Below are 22026 nucleotides of genomic sequence, written 5' to 3' on the forward strand. Positions count from 1 at the left end.
TGATTTCATACAACAGGTTAATAAACAGTTCCAATTAAGTCACTTACATTTTAGATGCAATATTGACTGTTTTTGTTCTGTTTCAGCAGCAAAAATAGTTAAACAAAGATCACCGCAAAATTCCATCACGCACCACGTGTTTTCTTATAACTGAACGATTCAGCATTTTTAACGAATCGGTTGACTCAAAGATTGAATGATCAATCCATAAACATATCTTAATCATGACCAACTCATTCGAACGAATCGTTTGAACGAATGAATCAATGACTCGCTTATTAAGATGGATGCCTGGCGACACCTAATGGCGGTTTAGTGTTGTTTAAAAGCATCATTCTTTACAACGTGTGTGTGATTTGTGTGTGCAACATTATCAATGTCAGTGTGGACGTCTGTATTTTTCTTTCACTTTTATATTAGCGATTTAAAAGCACCCGCTCGTGTCACACGTCGATTAACCGGTGGGAAAATATCCTCAGACACATACCTAATAAATGTATATTTAAATACAATATTGGCCTGCCTGGTAAAAAGTTTTATATACTATTTTGATGTCCTTTTGGACACAAGAGGGCAGTATAGCCCTATGTTTGCTTTTTTGTTTAACCAAATAGCACTAAATAGCCTGTTTTTAACTTTTTCATTCTTCTTAAATTGCAAAAACAGAATAAAATGGGTTTAGTTGTGATATTTGTATACTTTTATATAGAAATAAATGGTATAGAATTACATTTTTATAAGATTTGAGGCTTTTAGTGTTTCCTTTTTGGACATTAATTTAATCCCTCGCCATAGCAAAACCGTTTGAGATATTTATTATCCATTCACAATTTAGTATATTTAATGTATTTTCATCATGTTGAAAAAGTTTGGTGGGAATAAAACAAATAGTTTAAGAGGAATGGAATTTGCAAAAAAAAAAAAAATCCACATTCATACCAAAATATCTGACTTCCTGATGGCCGGAGCTAATGAATGTAAATTAGAAAGTTGTCCGGCTTTATAAGAACAATATAAAAACAATTATTTTTTTTTACTGTAGTTAAAACTAACCACCCCCCCACTTTTGTCAAAAGCATGTTGAAAGTGACACACTTCCTGCTGCCAGTTGGTGGCGCTATAACTTTGACTCACAATAGTTACATCCATCTGATCGGCCTCTTACCACGAACACACTGCTGAAGTTTCATCAAGATCAGTTAATGTATGCAGAAGTTATTCCACTTCGTGTTTCTCTTTTCTTGCCATAAATTCGATTCCTCGCCACGGCCAAACCGTTCGAGATATCAAATCCGTCCGCAATTTAGCATCCTCAAAGTCTTGACTACATGCACACCGAGTTTGGAGGGGACACGGTGAATTTTCTAGGAGGAGTATTTCACATTCCACAGCAAGCGTTTTCCAAACAACCCATAATAGCCGACTTCCTGTTGGGCTGGCGTAAAACTTGACCAGGACAAAGTTGTTCGGCCCGATGAGATCTATATGTGTACGGAGTTTCATATTATTATATGCAAGCGTGTTTGATTTATGGACCAAGTTTTCGGACACCATTCCGTATAATGCCATATAATCGCCAGGCGTTAGTCCAACAGCACAAATACACTGTAAACAAATTAAACAGAAAACGTTGCCGGGAAGCAAAACAGCAGCGGCGTCACGTGCAGCGTCCTCCAGAGACCGCGATGATCCATTCTCCATTCACCTTCAACAACGAGACACAAGTCAACCTTTATGTCCCGAACCCCGAATGTGAACAAGGGAGAGATTACTTACGGTTTAGGTAGAATCATGATCAAACGCAGCGCTGTATGGTTACTCACAACCGGGCTGCGGCTCTGTTTACTGGCCAGCGTTCACCCGCATCAGCTGCCAACGCGTTCTTACTGCTAAACGTGGCATAATGATTACCCCAAACACCAGCGATAGAGCTTTAGATGTATATATCAACGTACCTGAAAGCAACTCCGCCAGAAACCTGTTACACTGCCATCGCCACCAGCCCCGCTATAAATAAACTATAAATGAAGCACATTACTAAAGTAATCCGTGTATTTACACTGCAGAAAGAGAGAGTAACATACCTTAAAGGGGACCGAGAACCGAAACAAAAACGCCAGGAAGGAAGAACCCAGGCCTACGAGGACCCATAAAACCCGTCAAAATAAGGGTCCTTAAATATTACGGCCACTTCCCCCTTATTGGAGTATCAAAGCCCCACTCAACAAGGACCAATCGGCAGGCCAAATCACTTATCCGGCCACATATAGCCTACATAGAACTGATCCTTTATTATTTTTCTGCTGGAATTATGTACAATATCAGACTTTAAATTAAACTTGAAAAAGGAAAGAGTTATTTTTCTTTTACCATTTAAATAGGCACAAAGCACTTCCTGCTTATATGCAACGTCAAGGCTGAAGATTCTGGAGAAGTCAAATTTGTTTCCAAACAAGTGGAGTCAGTTGCTTATCTTGATGTTGAAGGTATTGTATAAAATAAGTACTTTACTTGAATATAATTCTGCATTCATAGTGATTCAAAAGATTATTTGGTAAAGCTTTACAAATAGTTTCATGTGTTAACATTAGATACTGGATAAGATGAATTAACAATGAACAATACTTCTACAGCATTTGTTAATCTTAATGTTAGTTTCTACATTTACAAATACATTTTTAAGTTGTATCTGAAAACATTATTTAAAGCACTGTGAACTAAGATGAACAATCATTGAACAATTTTATTTTTATTAACAAACATTAACAATGTAAATGCTGTACAATTGTATTGCTCATAGTTAATGTTAACTAATGCATTAACTAATGTTAACAAATTATACCATATAGTAAAGTTTTACCAATTATCTAATCCCACCAAAAATCCTTTGTCAATATCTGTTTTCTCAGAGCTTCCTCTTAGCATTGTCCGTCCCCTCAGGGATCGAACAGCACTGGAAAAGCATCGAGTCATTCTGGAATGCACTGTATCATCACCAAATTGTGACGTCACCTGGTACAAAGGGGATGAAGAGTTGGAATCCACAGAACACATGGAGATGATACAAGAAGGCTGTTACCATAAACTTGTCATCCACCAGGTGGCATTGGAGGATGAAGGAACCTACAGTATTGAGGTTGGGGAGCACACATGCACAGCCAAGCTGTTGGTTGAAGGTGAGAATTGTTTGGATCGAAAATGACAATTTTTATTATGTATCAATGATTTTAGTATGCAAAATAGATTATTAAAACTAATTATTAAGGCATTATTTAAATTCATTTGATTTGAGAAATTAAAAGAGATATGCATGGCATTAAAGGGTTAGTTCACCCAAAAATGAAAATTAGCCCATGATTTACTTACCCTCAAGCCATCCTAGGTGTTTATGACATTCTTCTTTCAGACAAATAGAATCAGAGTTACAGTGCTATGCATAAGTTTAGACACCCATGCTAAAGTTGACTAAAAAGAGGAATAAAAAATCATCTTTTGGAAATTGAACTTAATGCCTTAATTAAAAAAATTAGGAAAAATCCAACCTTTAAGGACACCAATTTTCTTTGTGAATGAATAATGTATCGTAAATAAATAAATGTTCTTCCTTAAAATACAGGGTGCATAAGTTTGGACACCCCTATGTTAAATTCCCATAGAGCCAGGCAGATTTTTATTTTTAAAGGCCAGTTACTTCATGGATCCAGGATACTATGCATCCTGATAAAGTTCCCTTGGCCTTTGGAATCTGTATTTTAAGGAAGAACATTTATTTATTTACGATACATTATTCATTCACAAAGAAAATTGGTGTCCTTAAAGGTTGGATTTTTCCTAATTTTTTAAATTAAGGCATTAAGTTCAGTTTCCAAAAGATGATTTTTTATTCCTCTTTTTAGTCAACTTTAGTATGGGTGTCTAAACTTATGCATAGCACTGTATAAAAAAAATGTCCTGGCTCTTCTAAGCTTTATAATGGCAGTGAATGGCCATTTCTGTTTTGAAGTCCATCACAGAGCATCCATCCATGATTAAAGTGCTCCACAAGGCTCTGGTGGGTTAATAAAGGCCTTCTGAAGCGAAGCAATGCGCTTGTGTAAGAAAAATATCCATACTTAAAACTTTATCGAACTAAAATAACTAGCTTCCGACAGATGGCCATATGCATCGATTTATGGCGAAAGAGTAAACCTTGAACTGATGCACAACGTAATGACGAACGTGGAAGCGCAGCGGATAGAGCAAAACAAAACACCAGTCACGAATTAGAAATCTAAAAATATTTTTTTTAAGGAGAAATGTCGGAGGAGCTTGATTTTGTTGCCCAGCCCTATTTGTTTGAACCGCGAGAGGCATCTAAACTTACGATACTCCTACATCCTACGTCATACATGCGTCATGGGTTACTCTTGTGGCGCAAGGTGACTTGCGTAATATGCGTACGGTCGTCTGTCAGAAGCTAGTTATTTTAGTCGATAATGGATATTTTTCTTACACAAACACATCGTTTCACTTCAGAAGGCCTTTATTAACCCCCAGAGCCGTGTGGATTACTTTTATCATGGATGGATGCACTTTGATCGACTTCAAAACAGAAACGGCTATTCACTGCCATTATAAAGCTTGGAAGAGTCAGGTCATTTTTTTATATAATTCCGATTGTATTCGTCTGAAAGAAGAATGTCATACACGTAGGATGACTTGAGGGTGAATAAATCATGGGGTAATTTTCATTTTAAAGTGAACTATCCCTTTTAAGGTCATAGTTTAAACTTTCTGCTTTTTGACTTCATAGCCCAGTCTATCCTAGTGGTGAAGGATATAGAGGATGTGGAAGTGAGAGCTCCTGAAACAGCTTGCTTCCAGTGTGAAGTGTCCGTGACCCTCATCAAGCCTCCTATCTGGACATTAAATGGGGAGAACCTGCAGTCTGGGCCCAATATTCGAATAGAGAACCAAGGGACAGTCCACAAACTGACATTCAAAAACACCAGCTCTGACATGAGTGGGACAGTCAAGTTTACCACAGGGAAAGCCAAGACTAGTGCCAAACTGACAGTGCTTTAGTGAATTATCAAAGGTCACGCACATGACAGTATAAAAGAGAGGGAAGTAGTATATATAAATGGATGTGTGATCATATCAAGCAAATTAAAGTAATGCTCTTAGATCTTTTAACCTGTTTACCTCAAAGTTAAAAAGTGAGATGTGATATCGAAAGAGAAATAGACTAGCCACTGCACACATTTACTCCTGAAAGGGATTGATATTTGAGAGAGAAAAGTTATAATTTAAACCTGATGGTTGTCTGTATGGAGTCAGAACAGAATGTGATAGGAAGCAAGTGTGACTGTAAACTCAATGTGGACATGAAAGTATATGAAGATGCACAGGGATTAAAACTTGAGGATTTCCTCTTTATGCCATTTTGTGTAGTAGAACCACACAATAATTTAATGTAACAACTCTCTCAAAAATGCTGATAAAGAGGAGAACGTATGTAATGTCTAATGGATGGATGGAAAACGTTTTATAGAATTTATAATTTTTAATATTTTACAGAATAGAATGACAGAAATGACAGAAGGTTCTATTTTATAGACGCAAAAAAGGTAATGTTTGTTTAAAATGTAACCTTTTCTGGATTTAGTTAAATGAAAACAGCACTGATATCATAGCTTATATCATATGCAACTATACCAACATACTAACGATGCTGCTGTAAAAGTGATATCCCATAAAAATAATAATACCCATCTGTTATAAAATGTAGATTTTATGTCTTCAATTAACCTGTTTTATTTTTAATTCTGTTGAAAGAATACTTCCATAGAAAGTGGACAAAAAATATGTAAATATATACTTATACCTGTTATCATAGTACCCATACTATTCCTTTTTTTTTTTTTTTTTTTTTTACAAAAACAGCAAAAGCGAAACAGCAAAAATTCTATACTGAAATTGAATGTATCGAAGGAAATGGCAAACACAGTGTGATATACAAAGTTTGAAATATAAAATCTAATGTAAACATACATCTAAGATTTACACAGACATAGTGACATAATGAGCAAGAAGAACATTTTCATTCTTGGTTTTACAGTAACGGCTTCCATAAATAAACTTTGAAACATCTTGGAACACCAGAGCATAATTTCTTTCTAAACTTAAAAGTATATTATGTTGCTGACACTCTATATATTTAAAACATTGACAAATCAGCATTTTACACTGCAGACAACTGCATTAAAATAATTCTCAAAAGAAAATCTCTTCTCAGTAAATGTAGAAAACAGTATTACTGTATTCTTCTTCATGGACAACTCTTATTACTTGCTTCTACAATTCTTAAAATGATACTCAATTCAAGTTCAAATGGATGCATCACCAATTGCAACCTACATACATACTTAATGATATTATATATATAATTGTTCTATGGATATATATATATATATATAAATCATTCTGGTACAATCACTGATCCAAAGTTAATTAATCCAGGATTGCTCTTTATGTAATGTCCGTCACCTTGATACAACTGTTACTTGTCGATTAGCTATCGACCAACTTTCCTATTATCACCCTTAACATGTAGTCTGTTTTTTTTCTCTTTTTTTTCTTGAGATAGAGTACAGTTTGTTCTTCAACTCATATTATTTGTCATTGAGAAAGCTCCTGGATAGAATTTCCAGACATTTACCAGCGCTGAAAGACTTAATTTTCTTATACTGTTCAAAGTCCTTGTTTTTCTTCACTGATATGTGTGCTTGGTGAGCTAGGATTGGTAGATGAGGCTGGGGATGAAGGCCCACTCTGGTGGACTCTGAGAAGGACCTCGTGTTTAGTAGCTGACTCAGCACATCTGCGCTGGTGCTCCCCCAGGAATTCTTTGAGCCGTGTTGTAGTGAAAGTCAAGGTCTGTCGACGCAGTTTCTTTAAATACGAGTCATGAAGCCATGAATGTTTGAAGCAGTCCTTAATGGTGGGTCGGCACCTGGGGAAAGAGTCCATAAAATCAGTAAAAATTATTGGGATATTTCATGGTTACCCTCATTACTCTTCATATCTATGGATATATCCAGTATAAAACAAAATTCTGTGTCTTTCACATATCTACTATATAATTGTTCAATAATAATAAAAAAGACTTCAGTATGTTGAATAAACTGCTTTTGTGAGAAAACGGCTTATTCCTATAATGGGACATAAGGGAATAAGGGAACTGACAGCCTTTTCGCTAATCTTCAACATGTTTGCCATTAATAAATTTTTTTTGGACTGAGCTATACTTGGAGTTTACAACTAAAAAGTTTTGTAACAGATGTCATGGACAATATTGCAACCAATCCTGTCACGGATGGTTGAAGATAATGATGAAGGGAGTCGATGCTGCACTGCTTAGCGCATTGGGAACGTCTTTAATCGTGACCAGCTGTGAATATAGTGTGTAAACACGTCAATAGAATTGACCCGGAGGCAATATAGCCTCGGTCGGTGACGTCATCGGCGCGCACCCGCGACACGAGGCTATAAATAGATGAGCCACAGGTGCATCGTCAGGTCTTTTGTTTTCAGACCACTCTGTGTATGTGTGTCAAGCAATCTCTCTCTCTACAAACTCACTTAAGATCTTTGTTAGGAGTTAGTGTTCAAAACTGGCAGTGTGCAGATTTCTCTCTTTCTCATCTCAACATACAAGTGAAAAGAGTCCAAGTTAAAAGAAATCAGCTGGTTTAAAAGTGTTCATTTTCTCGTACTATGTCAGAACTGGATACACACACTTACTGCTTTGTTTGTTTGGGGAAAGAGCATGCTGCCCTTGCATTTGAGCATGATTGCGAGCACAGTGGAATGTTCACAGTTAAAGGGGTGGTTGATTGCGATTTCACTTTTTTCATTTTAAATAGTGTGTACTGTTGCTGCTGGTGTATGAACAGTATCTGCAAAGTTGCTGCGCTGAAAGTTCAACGTAAGCAGAGATATCTTCTTTTAAAAATCAGGAAGTTTAATGCCTACAAAACGACTCGAATGGGACTACAACGAGATACTTCCCGGGTTTTATACGTAACTAACCCACATCAACCCTCCCTCCGGAATATGCAAAAAAGGGGGCATGGTCATGTTTCTGCGGCTTTGTCGAAGAGGAAGAGTTAGAGTGGAGAGCTGTAGCTATGCCGTCGAAAGTGTGTTATTTTCACCCAGCTGTCAGGTCTTCTGTGTCTGGGCTTCCTACGGACGCTGTAGTTCGTCAACAATGGCTAAAATGTATGTTTGATTATGTTCCTGAAAATTACAATCGTAATTTAGCTCTCTGTGCTGCGCATTTTACGGGAAGACAGCTTCCAGAATCTCCACGAATTCAATGCCGGATTCAACAAGAAACTGTTACTAAAACATGAAGCAGTTCCAACTTTAAAACCAGAGGCAGCAGTTGTTGGGCCACAACCTGTAAGTAAGACTTAATAATTTTAAATGTATTTGCATGTATAATTTCAGACGTAATGTTTTAGTTTTATCAAGGACGTAAACAAATGCCAGCGCTGGCTTTAGTAGCCACTTAGTTTGTGTGTCTATGACAAACGCGTACAAACATTTTGGACCTGAATTTGTAATTCTGTACTAATTTTGTAAATGTATTTTCCATGTATACTTTATGACGGAATTTTTCGATTTGATCAAGAACGTAAACCAACGCTGTTTGTTTATAGTAGCCAGTTAGTTCGATGCTATTTTGTGTGTATAAGACAAACGTGTATAAAGTTAAAAAAATTATATGTAATCGATAAAACAATAACTTTAAAAAAACGGTATTACTCAGTCATGTATATTAAATGTTTAATCAGGAGAAAATCGTATCTCAAAAGCTAACAAGCAGCAGTAGCATTTTCAAGTAACAGAGTATCGAAATTCTTATATAATAATAGTAGAATAGAATAATAATAGAAAAACTTACCATTCAGAAACGTTTTGTAAGAGCCGTGTTTGCGGAGGTTCTGCTTGACTCTCTTTATTGCTGCTTTCTGGGTCTGATTCTGGCTCAAACTGATACGGCAGTATTGACACCATTATTTACATTTGACCGGAGCACAATGCAACTTTCGCCCGTAAAGGTAATGGGCGTGAACTTTCCGACAACGTGCACTACGCAGTTTAGCCAATTACAACACACCGGCCCAACTAACCAATCTGAGCCCATTGCCTGTTTCTGAGGGAGTGGTTTCATAGAATCAGGAAGTCAACCGGTCGTTCAAATGACAGAGGAGAAAACGGCTTACAATAAAGGTGAAATTTATGAAAAATAAGGCTTTAAAAACAACAACAACCCGAAGACATGTTATATTGCACCCCATAAACACAATCATGCAAAGAAAAAAAGCAGTAAACCACCCCTTTAAAAGTGCTTCGCGTTTGCTTTGCTTATTTCAAAGGGGTAGCGCCCACAATGATTGTGGGGCTCGCGTATCGATCTGGCTGAGAAGCGAGAGATGGTGCATCCCTATCGCTCGCTCTCTCTCCAGATTCCGATGTCCTTTTGCCTGACTACCGAAGCGTGCCTCGGCGCTTCTTCGGCTTGGGCAGAGGACATTGAATCTCGTGAGTTTGCCGCCTCCGAGCGTTTCTCCCGTGATGATGAAAGGAGAACTGCTCGGGGCGATCGCTCGTGCAGTGGCCAGATTAATCTGATCACAACAAAAAGAGTCCCATAAAACACTCACAGTCTATAAATAAAGATTGTAAATATTTGTGTCTTGTGTCCTCGACATCGAGCCATTCTATCGCGAGTGCGAGGGCATGCGATTTACTGCCTCAGTGGAGAGACGCTCGCGGGCTATCTCTCCCCTGGGATCACATTATCAGATGCATTTTCAGCAGTCAGGCTGGTACTGCGTTGTACACCATGGCTGTGTTAAAGGCATACCAGGCTGATCTTATGAAAGATTTAAACACAGCTATCATCCAGACCGTGTTTGCTTGTCTGATTGGGATGTGTTTATTGCTGAGGAACTGGTATTGTGTGTATATATATTTTATATAATATAATATAATTGTATATATGTATGTATTATATATATATAGTATAATATTGTCTGGCTGTTCTTTGGCCACATTTAATTCTGAGAAATTAAAGCTGCCTCCGAACACTTCTCTCGTTATGATAAAACGTTTGAGAGGTTCTCGAGGTGGTGACTCGTGTAATGGCCGGATTATAGCTAGACTGCCCTCCTTGAGGATCTCCATGACATTAATTAGTTCATGGGGAAAACCTTATTCTTCGTGCATCTTTGTGCCCTCGACGTATTAAGACTGTCAAGGGTGCAGGGGTGTGTGGTTACGATGATGGGCCATTCCGAAGAGACACTTCTTCTTTTTGCTCATCGTCATTTTTAGGAGGGTTCAAAAGCAGAGTGTAGCGGGCTGCGCTCCCCCTCAAAAACACTGGGGACCTGCTCGTTGCACTCAGCAGCCGCATAATAGACCTAAGACAAAATCCTGAGGGTTGTTTTGTCCCAGGTCTGTGGGGGTGTGCCCCGACGGAACGAGGCATGTAAATCAAACAGCTCCTACCTGACACCCTCACGAAACCACTGTACTTTCTCGCCACCTCTGGTGATTCGGGTGGCAGCGGTTTCCAGCGAAATGTTAGATGTTCTGTTGCTTCCTGCTGTCATCCAGGACACGGAACATCTAACATCCCCTCAAAAGGAAGTGCTAAATTGATACCACTCTCAGAGAGTCTGGCAGCGTGGAAACTTCTGCCAGGTTTTTCTGTGTGGGTATTAAGTACAGTACAAATAGGATACAGAATCCAATTTATTAATCGTCCTCCGTGTTTCAACGCCGTGGTATCCACTTCCGTGAGACCGGAACTGGCACATGTACTGTCACAAGAGCTACAATCTCTGCTGAGCAAAGAGGCCATAGAACATGTTCCTCTTCCAGAGAGAGAGTCAGGCTATTAAAGCAGATACTTCCTGGTCCCCAAGAAGAATGGGGGGTTGCGTCTAATCTCCGATCTTCGAGGCTTAAAACGTACGGTTAAAGCGCTCAAGTTCAAGACGTTAACTGTAAAGACAATCGTGTCATAAATTCAACATCACGTTTGGTTCGTCATGATCGATCTGAAGGACATATACTTTCATATAGAAATATTGCCACAACACAGGAGGTTCCCAAGTTTGCTTTTGGGGGCAAAGCTTACCAATATCGGGTCCCTCCATTCGACCTAGCCATGTTACATAAACGATTGGCTGATACTGGCCCAGTCTTAAGAGCTTGCGCTTCGACACTGAGATCGATCTACGCTCATCTTCTCTCTAGGGGGCTGAGATGCAACGCCAAGAAGAGCGTACTCTCTCCCGCCCTGAGGGTAACATGCTTGGGGTTAAATGGGACTCTGTCGCCATCGGGGGCACAATTGTCTCCCGCTCGTGTCAAGTCAAGTCAAGTCATCTTTATTTATATAGCGCTTTTCACAATGCAGATTGTATCAAAGCAGCTTCACAGTATTAAATAAAATAGTACATCAGTGTTTGTTTCTAGTGTAAAACGTCCACGTTTGGTAATGCTGATCAATAGTATTGTTGATTGATTGATTAAATTAAGTATCCCCAACTGAGCAAGCCAAAGGCAACAGTGGCAAGGAACCGAAAAACTCCATCAGGTGACCTAATGGAGAAAAAAAACCTTGGGAGAACCCAGGCTCAGTCGGGGGCCAGTTCTCCTCTGGCGTTTATGAACTAGAGACCGGATTTAACTGTAAGATTAAAAATATTATATAAAAATATTATATAAATGCCTGGCTGAAGAGATGCGTCTTTAATCTAGTTTTAAACTGGGAGAGCGAGTCTGAGCAACGAACAGTATCAGGAAGGCTATTCCAGAGTTTTGGAGCTAAATGTGAAAATGATCTCCCTCCTTTGGTGGATCTGGATATCCTAGGTATGACCAAAAGCCTCGAATTTAGTGATCTTAAAGAGCGCGATGGATTATAGGGCGATAGAAGATCCGTTAAATAAACTGGAGCTAAGCCGTTTAGGGCTTTATAAGTCAGTAGCAATACCTTGTAATTAATACGGAACTTTATAGGTAACCAATGTAGTGATGATAGAATTGGTGTTATATGGTCAAATTTTCTTGATCTAGTAAGAACTCTAGCGGCGGCATTTTGGACTAACTGTAGCTTGTTTATTGAGGATGCAGGACAACCAGCTAATAAAGCATTACAGTAATCTAGTCTCGAGGTCATGAACGCATGAACTAACTTTTCTGCATCAGAAACAGATAGCATATTACGTAGCTTAGCAATGTTTCTAAGGTGGAAAAAGGCTGTTTTTGTAACATATGAAATATGATTTTCAAAAGACAGGTTGCAGTCAAGTATAACACCCAGGTCTTTTACTGTAGAGGATAAAGTAACAGGACATCCTACTATGTTAAAGTTGTATTGTGAGAGGTTTTGTGGGCGGTTTTTTTAACCGATAAGTATTACCTCTGTCTTGTCAGGATTTAATAAAAGAAAATTGCGCGTCATCCAATCTTTTATATCTTTAACACACTCTGTCAATTTGGATAATTTAGCGTTTTCATCCGGCCGTGATGAAATATATAGGCCTATTTGAGTGTCATCAGCATAACAATGGAAACTAATTCCATGTTTCCTTATAATATTTCCAAGTGGCAGCATATATATGGAGAATAATAGAGGGCCTAACACAGATCCTTGCGGCACTCCATAGTTTACTGGAGTTATGATCGATTTTTCTCCATTTAAATAGACAAAATGGTATCGGTCAGATAGGTATGATCTGAACCAGCTTAATGCTTGTCCTTGAACACCAGTATAATTTTGTAGTCGATCTAAGAGTATTGTGTGATCTATAGTATCGAACGCAGCACTAAGATCAAGTAAAACTAGTATTGAGATACAGCCTTGGTCAGAAGCTAAGAGTAAATCATTTGTGATTTTAACGAGCGCAGTTTCAGTGCTATGGTGCGGCCTGAATCCAGACTGAAACTTTTCATAGATGTCATTTTCTTGTAAGAAAGAGCCTAGTTGGGCAGACACCACTTTTTCTAGTATTTTAGACATAAAAGGAAGATTTGAAATTGGTCTATAATTTGCTAGGTTATTTGGGTCTAATTGTGGTTTCTTAATGAGTGGTTTTATAACTGCCAGTTTAAATGTTCTTGGAACATGACCTAAAGTTAAAGACGAGTTAATAATATTGAGGAGAGGCTCTTCCACTATAGGTAACACTTCTTTCAGTAGTTTAGTTGGTATGGGATCTAATAAACATGTTGTTGTTTTAGAGGAAGTGATAAGTTTATTTAACTCTATTTGTTCTACAGTTGTAAAGCACTGTAATTGTTCTTGCGGGGTGATAATCGAGGCTGAGTTATAAGGCGCGATTGAGGATTGAACGTTTACAATTGTGGTTCTGATGTTTTCTATTTTCTCAGTGAAAAAATTCATGAAATCATTACTACTAAACTGTAACGGAATATTTTGTTCAGGTGACGCTTGTTTATTTGTTAGTCTAGCCACGGTGTTAAATAAAAACCTAGGATTGTTTTGGTTATTTTCTATTAGATTGCAGAGGTGCTCAGCCCTGGCTACTTTTAGGGCCTTTTTATAACGTGACGTTTGTTTCCATTTACGCTCTAAATTACGGGTTTCTCTCTTTAGAACACGCGTAGTATTGTTGTACCATGGTGCTTTAATTTTCTCTCTGACCTTTTTTAGTCTAATAGGTGCAACAATATCCAGTGTTCCAGAGAGAATGGTGCTCATAGTGCTGGTTAGTTCCTCTAGTTCATCTGTTTGTTTGGGTTCACTGAGCATCTGAGACAGATCCGATAAGCAATTTGAAAAATTATCTATGGTGGATGGAAGGATTGTTCTGCCTAATCGATAACGCGGCGCAGCATGATATATTACAGGAGTACGTAATATGCAAGTTACCATGTAATGGTCAGTGACATCATCACTTTGTGGAATGATATCTATATCGGTTGGATCAGTTCCATGTGATATAATTAAATCGAGTGTATGATTAAAACGATGAGTTGGTCCGGTAACGTTTTGCTTAACCCCAAAGGAGTTTAATAAATCTATAAACGCAGCCCCTAACGCATCATTTTGATTATCTACGTGTATGTTAAAATCTCCAACAATTAATGCTTTATCGACATTGACCAATAGGTCTGAGAGAAAATCTGCAAATTCTTTTAGGAAATCAGCGTAAGGCCTAGGCGGTCTATATACGGTAGCCAAGGCTAAAGATAATAGGGATGTTTTTTTAGCATCTAAGAGCGTAACATTTAGTACAAGTACTTCAAATTAAATAAACTTATAACCCGTTTTCTGAGTAACACTAAGAAAATCTCTATAGATTGTTGCAACACCGCCGCCACGACCAATCAGACGGTGCTCATGTTTATAGGAGTATCCTGATGGAGTAGACTCATTTAGACCGAAATAATCATTTGGTTTAAGCCAGGTTTCAGTAAGGCAAAGTACATCGATGCTATTATCTCGTGAGCTTAGAATTATAAGGTTCTATCTCCACTTTTGGTCGAAATTGAGTTTTTGACATAATCTGATCCATTAGGTGTTTATTAATGCCTGTGTGGTGTTATTTTTGTAAACAAATATTTTGTTAGTAGTTATTAATAAAATAAAAAGGTTCCATCTCAGTTTTGCCAGCTGGGATGTAAAAACTTTGATGCTCAATATCTCGGAACTACCCTAAACGGAGATAGAACCTTATAATTCTAAGCTCACGATCTGTGACTATTTCATTTACAATAACTGCCTTAGGTGTGAGTGATCTAATGTTTAAAAGACCTAGCTTTAGAAATTGTTTTTGTTTACTAATAGCAACATTTTCTGTTTTAATAACAATTAGATTTTTCCTAGATCCTGCAGTAGATTTATGATTTGATCGCACTAAACGAGGAATAGACACAATTTCTATGCAATGTTGTACACTAGTATTTATATCAGTTAATTTGGTGCAGCAGAGACTATGATTTGGGCTTTTGGTTACTAGTCAAAAGGTATTTAACATTTTGGAGATGTTATCCGACAGAAGATCCGCTCCGAATCTGCTTGGGTGTAAGCCATCAGCACGGAAAAGCCTAGGACGCTCCCAAAACAGATTCCAATTATTTACAAAGAGCAGTTTCTGCTCATTGCACCATGACGTTAACCATTCATTTAGCGCGAATAATCTACTAAACTTTTCATGTCCTAGACGGTACGTGGGAAGCGGTCCTGACACAATGATCGTTATATCAGGCGATGTGCTGCGTACCGTATCGATCAGATTCCTGAAGTCTTTCTTCAGAACTTCCGTCTGGCGCAGCCTGATGTCGTTCACTCTCGCGTGCAAGACCACAGTTCCGACGCGCTCGTTATCGTTCAGAATCTCGGGAACGTGAGCAGCGATTTCAGAAACACGAGCACCAGGAAAGCAGTGACTGTGCACCTTACTCTTACCTAATGTAGCGTGTTTGTAAGTGAGTGTTGAGAAGACGCGTTCAGCCGTGATCCACGGACGTAACCTATAAGAGTATCCAGCGTTGGATCACTAACAGGCTTGAGACGCGTCTGCTCAACAGTCCGCGTTGTAACTATGAGGTTTGAGCAGTAGTGCTTCTCAGTGAGGAAAAGTAGAAAATGTTTGTTATAAGACCGTGTCAAGACCAATTTTAACACCCTAAGCAACATCTGGCTAGGTCAGGACATTACATAGGTCTCATGGCAGCTGCGTCCACAGTGATTCCTCTGGGCCTTTTTGCACATGAGACCACTTCTTTTGTGGCTCAAAACAGGGGATTTCAACTATATAATCCCCAAGGGCAAATAAAGGCAAGAGCACTCGCTGAGTGCTTCGTGTCCTTTCTGAAAATCCATGTTTATGGTAAGTCACGCGCTGAACGCTTCGTGCACTTTCTAAAATCCATGCTTATGGTAAGGGTTACGCGCTGAGGCTTCGATCCCTTTCTATGTGGTTCAGACCCCGTTTCCTTGCTTTGGGTCCCACTTTAGGTGTGTCTTGCTGTCGCAGAATGCTAACGGCAGACGCCTCCCTGATGGGCTGGGGAGCGGTCTTAAGTGGTCGTCCAGCTCAAGGGGAATGGGAGGGTCATCAGCTCAATCGGCACATCAACTGCCTCAAACTGATGACTGTATTTCTGGCCCTGAAATACTTTCTCCCTCAGTTGAGAGACTGTCATGTCCTAGTGCGGCACAGCGGCAGTCTATTACATAAATCGCCAGGGAGGTTTGTGCTCACGCAATCTGAACAGAATAGCGAGGCAGATCTTTCTCTGGGCCCAGGAAAAGTTCCTGTTACTCAGGACAGTGTACATCTCAGGGCACCTGAATGTGGGAGCGGATTTACTGTCCAGACAGAAACTACCGATAGGGGAATGGAAACTCCACCCAGAAGTAGTCAAACAGATTTGGACCAGATTTTACGAAGCATAGGTGGACCTCTTCGCCTCTTATCAGAAAGCGTAATGTCTCCTCTACTTATATCTGAGTCACCCAGCCCCACTGGGTCTGGATGCGATGGCGCACACATGGCCCAGAATGTGCCTGTATGTGTTTCCTCCAGTTTTCTCTGCTCCCAGGAGTTCTAGCCAGAGTTTGGTTCTCCGAGATAATATCTCTCCTCAACGGCTCGCCATGGACGATTCCGGAGAGGAGAGACCTTCTGTCTCAGACGGAGGGCACGATATTCCATCCCAGGCCCAACCTCTGGAACCTTCATGTTTGGCCCCTGATGGGTACCAACTGAGGGACACTGGGCTTTCGCCTGCCATTGTTGAGACCATTCTAAGTGCTAGGGCCTCCTCCACTAGAAAGAGTTATACCAACAAATGGGGTGTCTTTGAAAGACGGTGTGTCTTAAATAATGCAGAGCCGGTCAACTGCCAGATTGCTTCAGTTCTGGAATTCCTGCAGGGAAAATTATCAACAGGCACATGCCCCACCACTCTCAAGGTTTATGTGGCCGCTCTTTCGGCTTGCCATGCCTTGGTTGACGGGGTACCACTCGGGAGACATCCTCTGCTCACTCGCTTCATTCGTGGGGCCAGACGACTGAGACCTCCCGTAAGAACCAAGATCCCTTCATGGGACTTAGCTATAGTCCTCGAGGGTCTGGTTGAGACCCCCTTTGAACCTCTAGAGTCAGCGTCTGACAAACTTCTGACCTTAAAAATGTTTTTTTCTCATGGCTATAACCTCTCTAAAAAGAATCGGGGACATGCAGGCTCTGTCAATATCGCCATCCTGTTTAGACTTTGCCCCAGGAATGGTGAAAGTGATTTTGCATCCTCATTCTGATTACCTGCCTAAGGTACCATTCTCGGCTGTACATCCAGTCACTCTAGAGGCCTTCTGCCCTCCACCGTTCACAACGCCGGAGCAGGATAGATCTTACAGACTGTGTCCAGTACGTGCTCTTCAAGCCTACGTCCACCACAATAGCCAGTGGCGTAATTCAGAGCAACTATTCGTTTGTTATGGGGGCAGCAATATGGGTACTGCCGCCACCAAACAGACCATGTCACATTGGGTCAGGGATGCTATTGCTCTTGCCTATGAGGCGCGCGGCCAAGCTTCGCCAACGGGTCTAAGGGCTCACTCCTCCTCTGCTGCCTTGGCAAGAGGTGCCCCCTTGCAGTTTGTTTGTGATGCGGCAGGCTGGTCCTCTCCGCACACATTCTTAAGATTTTATAGTTTGGATGCTCATGCCACTCCAGGCTTTCACGTCCTTGAGTCGACATCGCAGGCTAATGTCTAGGGCTTTCTTGCGTTCTTGTGAGCACACCTGCACAACCGTAAGGAGTCCAGACACCTTCAAGCACGGCGGCGTGGGCATTCTCGTTCCCAATGCGCTAAGCAGCGCAGCATCGACTGTAGCTTTCGAAAGGGAACGTTTCCGGTTACTTGACTGTAACCTTGTTCCCTGAGAAAGCGGAACGAGATGCTGCGCTGCATTGCCGTGCTGATGATGTCCCAGGACTGCTCTTCAAACAAAATATCTGACGATGTACCTGTGGCTCATCTATTTATAGCCCCGTGTCGCGGGTGCACGCCGATGATGTCACCGACCGAGGCTATATTGCCTCCGGGTCAATTCTATTGACGTGTTTACACACTGTATTCACAGCTGGTCACGATTAAAGACGTTCCCAATGCGCTAAGCAGCGCAGCATCTCGTTCCGCTTTCTCAGGGAACAAGGTTACAGTCAAGTAACCGTAAACAATATTTATTAAACAAAAATAAGTAATCCAAACAAGTGAAGGAAGGAAGAAACATTTCTGTGAGCTACGTCTTTTACCACATGGCCACTATACCACCTGACCACTGCAGATTTAAAATGTGTTCGACTTGAAGCAGCGCTGTGAAGACCAATCGGTGTATGACACCAAAATACAGTGTAAATAAACAAATGAAACCAATGAAAACCTACTTAGAAACCAGAAACTGAATTCTGAATCTTTCGGTATCAAATGAAAGGAAACACAGTAAATAACAAATACAAACTAAAACTCCATGAAAATGAAAACAAAACTATAACAGAATGTTACAATTCCATTTACGGAATTAGTCATTCATGTCTATGGTATACATAAGCAGTAATTGAAAAAAAGGGGGATGTCTTTGTCATCAAGGCTATAATGTGATTGTTTTTTTAGGGGATCCAGCCCCAACACACCTGCCTGGAAGATTCCAGTCATCCTGAAAACCTTGACTACTGGTTAAGGTGAATTTGAATAGGGCTGGAGCTAAATTCTGCAGGAAGGCAACACTCCAAGAGCAGGGTTGACTACCCCTGATCTAAAAAGTGCAATGCTGTGGAGGCTCCAGGAACAGTCTGAAAACTCTTTCACTTAAGGGTGGTTTTAACTTAAGTTGCAACTGGCTCCGGCTGTGTAATTGATACTCACCATTGATAGCAATTTATTATCTTCTTTAAAAACGTGGAGGCACTTTGGGACACCTTTGGGTAGAGCTTAGATGAGTCAAACTTTGCTGCATGGATTTTGATCTCTGTCACTTTTGGGTCTTTGTCTTGGAAAGGATGTCTACCGCTGAGCCTACAGTAAACAAAGTGACTTAAAATAAACACCATTTTTTTCTAGTTTGATAAGCTGTTTATCTCAGAAATACACCATAATACAATAGTAAAGTTGGCTTATTGGTTAATTCCTTTATAGATGACTTACATAATATAGGAAATAACTCCCAAGCTCCAAATGTCTGCTGGGGGTCCTACTAGATCTCCTTTTAGCATTTCTGGAGCTTGAAGAAGGCAGAAAACATCTCATTAATGTCAATAAGACATGGATATGTATTTTAAATCCTTATGTAGAGAAACATCACATGATAAGAACTGCACAATGTGCATACCCATGTACTCCAGAGTCCCAATATCTCTGCTGTATTGCTGAAGTGAGAGAGGGTTAAACCTTTGAGCACTGCCAAAATCTATGATTTTAATCACATTGAGGTTGGTGACCATGATATTGTCTGGCTTAATGTCCAGATGAAGAATCTGGCAGTTGTGGAGATATTCTAAACCCTGAAGAATCTGGACAATGAAACCCACTACATCATCTTCAGTGTAACAGAATCTGGAAGAGAAACCAAGACCCATCTGAAGACACTGAACTTCATTTTCACATCCTATTTAAAATAAAACAGTCTAAAAAAAAATACCCGAAAGGCTCATACTCACCTGTCAATGAGACTGTACAGGATCTCTTTGCCTGGGCAGTACTCTGTTATGAGTACAAGGTAGCGAGGTGTGATATAGGCTTCATGTAGGGCCATGATTCTTTCACAATGAAGGGACTTCAGGGTCTCATACTCCTTTATGACAGTTTGCTTAGTCTGATGATCATAGGGAATTATCTTTGCCTTGAACATATTCCCTGTTGCATTTTCTCTGCAATCTCTTATCACTCCAAAACGACCCCTATCAAAAATAAATGTGTTTCATGAAAGTGCTTGCAGATTTGTAAACTGTATAAATAGATGGAGAATAATTTGTATAAATAAAGGGATAAGTAATTTTATTTTCTCACCTGGCTTTCTCTTCCAAAAAGCTGTACGGCTTCTGAGGAACTCCTTGCCTTAAAGTGGTGTCAGTTTTTTTGCAGGATACCACTCGTCCTGTAGGTGTCTCTGGTGTGGGTGAGCTTGCTCCTTCTCCTATTGGACTGATACTGCTGACCAGAATTACATGGGGAGAGACAGGGGTGGGAGCAACTGAGCAAGTGGCTGGAACATATGTAGGGACAGGGGAAATTGATCTGCCTATTGAGGGTGGAGCTGTGCATGACCTTGGAGATACAGTCTGGGCTTGCGTAACATGGGGAATCATATTGATAGTGCTCGTTGGCTTGGGGAGAACAAGAGGAGGCATTGACGTCTTTGGGCAAGAGTGAGAAACAGGGACTTCTGAGGAAGTATTTGTAACTTCACTAGACTGTGCAATAATAGGACTAATAGACTGACTAAACACACTTGGCTGTGCTAATGTAAAAGCAGATGTCACAGCAGTGGCCACAACAGGGTAAGAGGCCGAGGGGTGTGGCTTCATTTCAGCAGGCTTATGGAGTGGTGCCACTGCAAAACAGGTAGGATTGATATACACATACATTTATTTTCCTAATCCAGAAGATAAAAATGAAATGACATTAACCAGTTAATTAAAATAGTAAAATGTCTTGTAATAAAAGCTTATTTTACCAACAGAACAATAATCAGTTTTAAGGCTAATTAAGTACAACTGAACTGTATGCCCAGTACCTTCAACGTTAATGCTTACTCCCTCTGATACATTGCTGTATGGACCTTGGCCAGCTTTATTTACACATGCCACACGGAATCGGATGGTAGATCCAGATGGAAGTTTAGAGCAATTGTAGAAACAATCAGTCACTCCTGTAGCTTCAGTCCACCACTTATCATGTCCTACAGATAAAACGTGAAAATTTAAATCACTGCACACAATAAATGACAAAGATATAATAATATCCATACTATTATGAAACATAATAAATCAGTATATGCAAGATTTATTAGACATTCCCTACCATCAGATCTTCTCTCAAGTATGTATGAGCAAGGAACTTTGGTGTCTGATGGTTTCCATTGCACCAGAGCAGTGTTATTGTAGATCTGTGGAATCTCTGGGGTTCCTGGCGGTTTTGGAACACCTTAAAATGTGATATAAACAATATATGAGAAAAGAAAATAATTGTGCAAGCATATAATGAACAAAATGTGAAAACACCTAAACATCTGTTTGGCATTAATGCTATATACCTTATTCCTGACAAGCTTACTGCATTTTTAATTATGGGAGGGACTTCCGGTTTGGGAAACTTCCACTAAAAAAATGCAAAGAATAATTTCAAATTATAAGGTTGTGCTATAAATAATCCTTATCTGTCAATTTGACTGAATAATCTGTTTTCCTTTATTTTATTTTTAGACATCAGAAGAATAATGTAACTTTTAATGTGACATGATATCACAAGAATATCCGTGGCAAGAGCTCTTTTCATTCGCTGCATTATTTTCCTCCTGATTATTCTTTTTTTTTTTTTTTTTCTCTGTAACAATGTGAACAACATACTGCACACTTATTTAATTTACAATATATATCCCAAGAATAATTCCCTAGAATGCTGTGAATCTCTATTTTTTCTCCCCAAATCGTCACATCTCTTTCCAGGTTTGTTTTCACACAGATGCTTTAAAATGTAATTGTCTCCTCTTTTCACTTCTAATCCCTATTAACAGTGTTCACTGGAATGTTTCTAAAGCAGGTACATTCAATATTTGTGGCCTGTCAAAATGATGGAAAGCATTTTGAAATATTATCACTCATTGTTAAAGTTAATTTACTTTTTTTTTACTAAGGCAACATATGTTACATAATACAGACATATTACTACAGTGATATTTAACATGTCTGGTAATAACGGTAATA

At 39.6% G+C, this 22026-nt stretch overlaps 2 protein-coding genes across 11 annotated transcripts in view; one reads left to right on the forward strand and one right to left on the reverse strand.

The window, feature by feature from the left end:
* obsl1a (obscurin like cytoskeletal adaptor 1a) overlaps positions 1-5922 on the forward strand; it is a 44852-nt gene extending 38930 nt beyond the window's left edge. The window contains exons 22-24 of the mRNA XM_079883279.1: positions 2382-2486; positions 2910-3176; positions 4793-5922. Coding sequence (XP_079739405.1) covers positions 2382-2486; positions 2910-3176; positions 4793-5064 — 644 coding nt within the window. The 3' untranslated portion in view covers positions 5065-5922. The remainder of the gene's footprint in view (positions 1-2381; positions 2487-2909; positions 3177-4792) is intronic.
* Positions 5923-6434: 512 nt separating this feature from the next.
* spega (striated muscle enriched protein kinase a) overlaps positions 6435-22026 on the reverse strand; it is a 128347-nt gene continuing 112755 nt past the window's right edge. For all 10 annotated transcript variants that reach the window (XM_079883273.1, XM_079883272.1, XM_079883270.1 and 7 more), the window contains 8 exons: positions 21125-21247; positions 20838-21002; positions 20111-20654; positions 19762-20001; positions 19434-19657; positions 19250-19325; positions 18971-19120; positions 6435-6994 (listed from right to left, as the gene is read on the reverse strand). In XM_079883273.1, the coding sequence (XP_079739399.1) occupies positions 6733-6994; positions 18971-19120; positions 19250-19325; positions 19434-19657; positions 19762-20001; positions 20111-20654; positions 20838-21002; positions 21125-21247 (1784 nt within the window). In that variant the 3' untranslated portion in view covers positions 6435-6732. The remainder of the gene's footprint in view (positions 6995-18970; positions 19121-19249; positions 19326-19433; positions 19658-19761; positions 20002-20110; positions 20655-20837; positions 21003-21124; positions 21248-22026) is intronic.

Source organism: Squalius cephalus (assembly GCF_949319135.1).
Source record: "Squalius cephalus genome assembly, chromosome: 10".
Lineage (NCBI taxonomy): Eukaryota > Metazoa > Chordata > Actinopteri > Cypriniformes > Leuciscidae > Squalius > Squalius cephalus.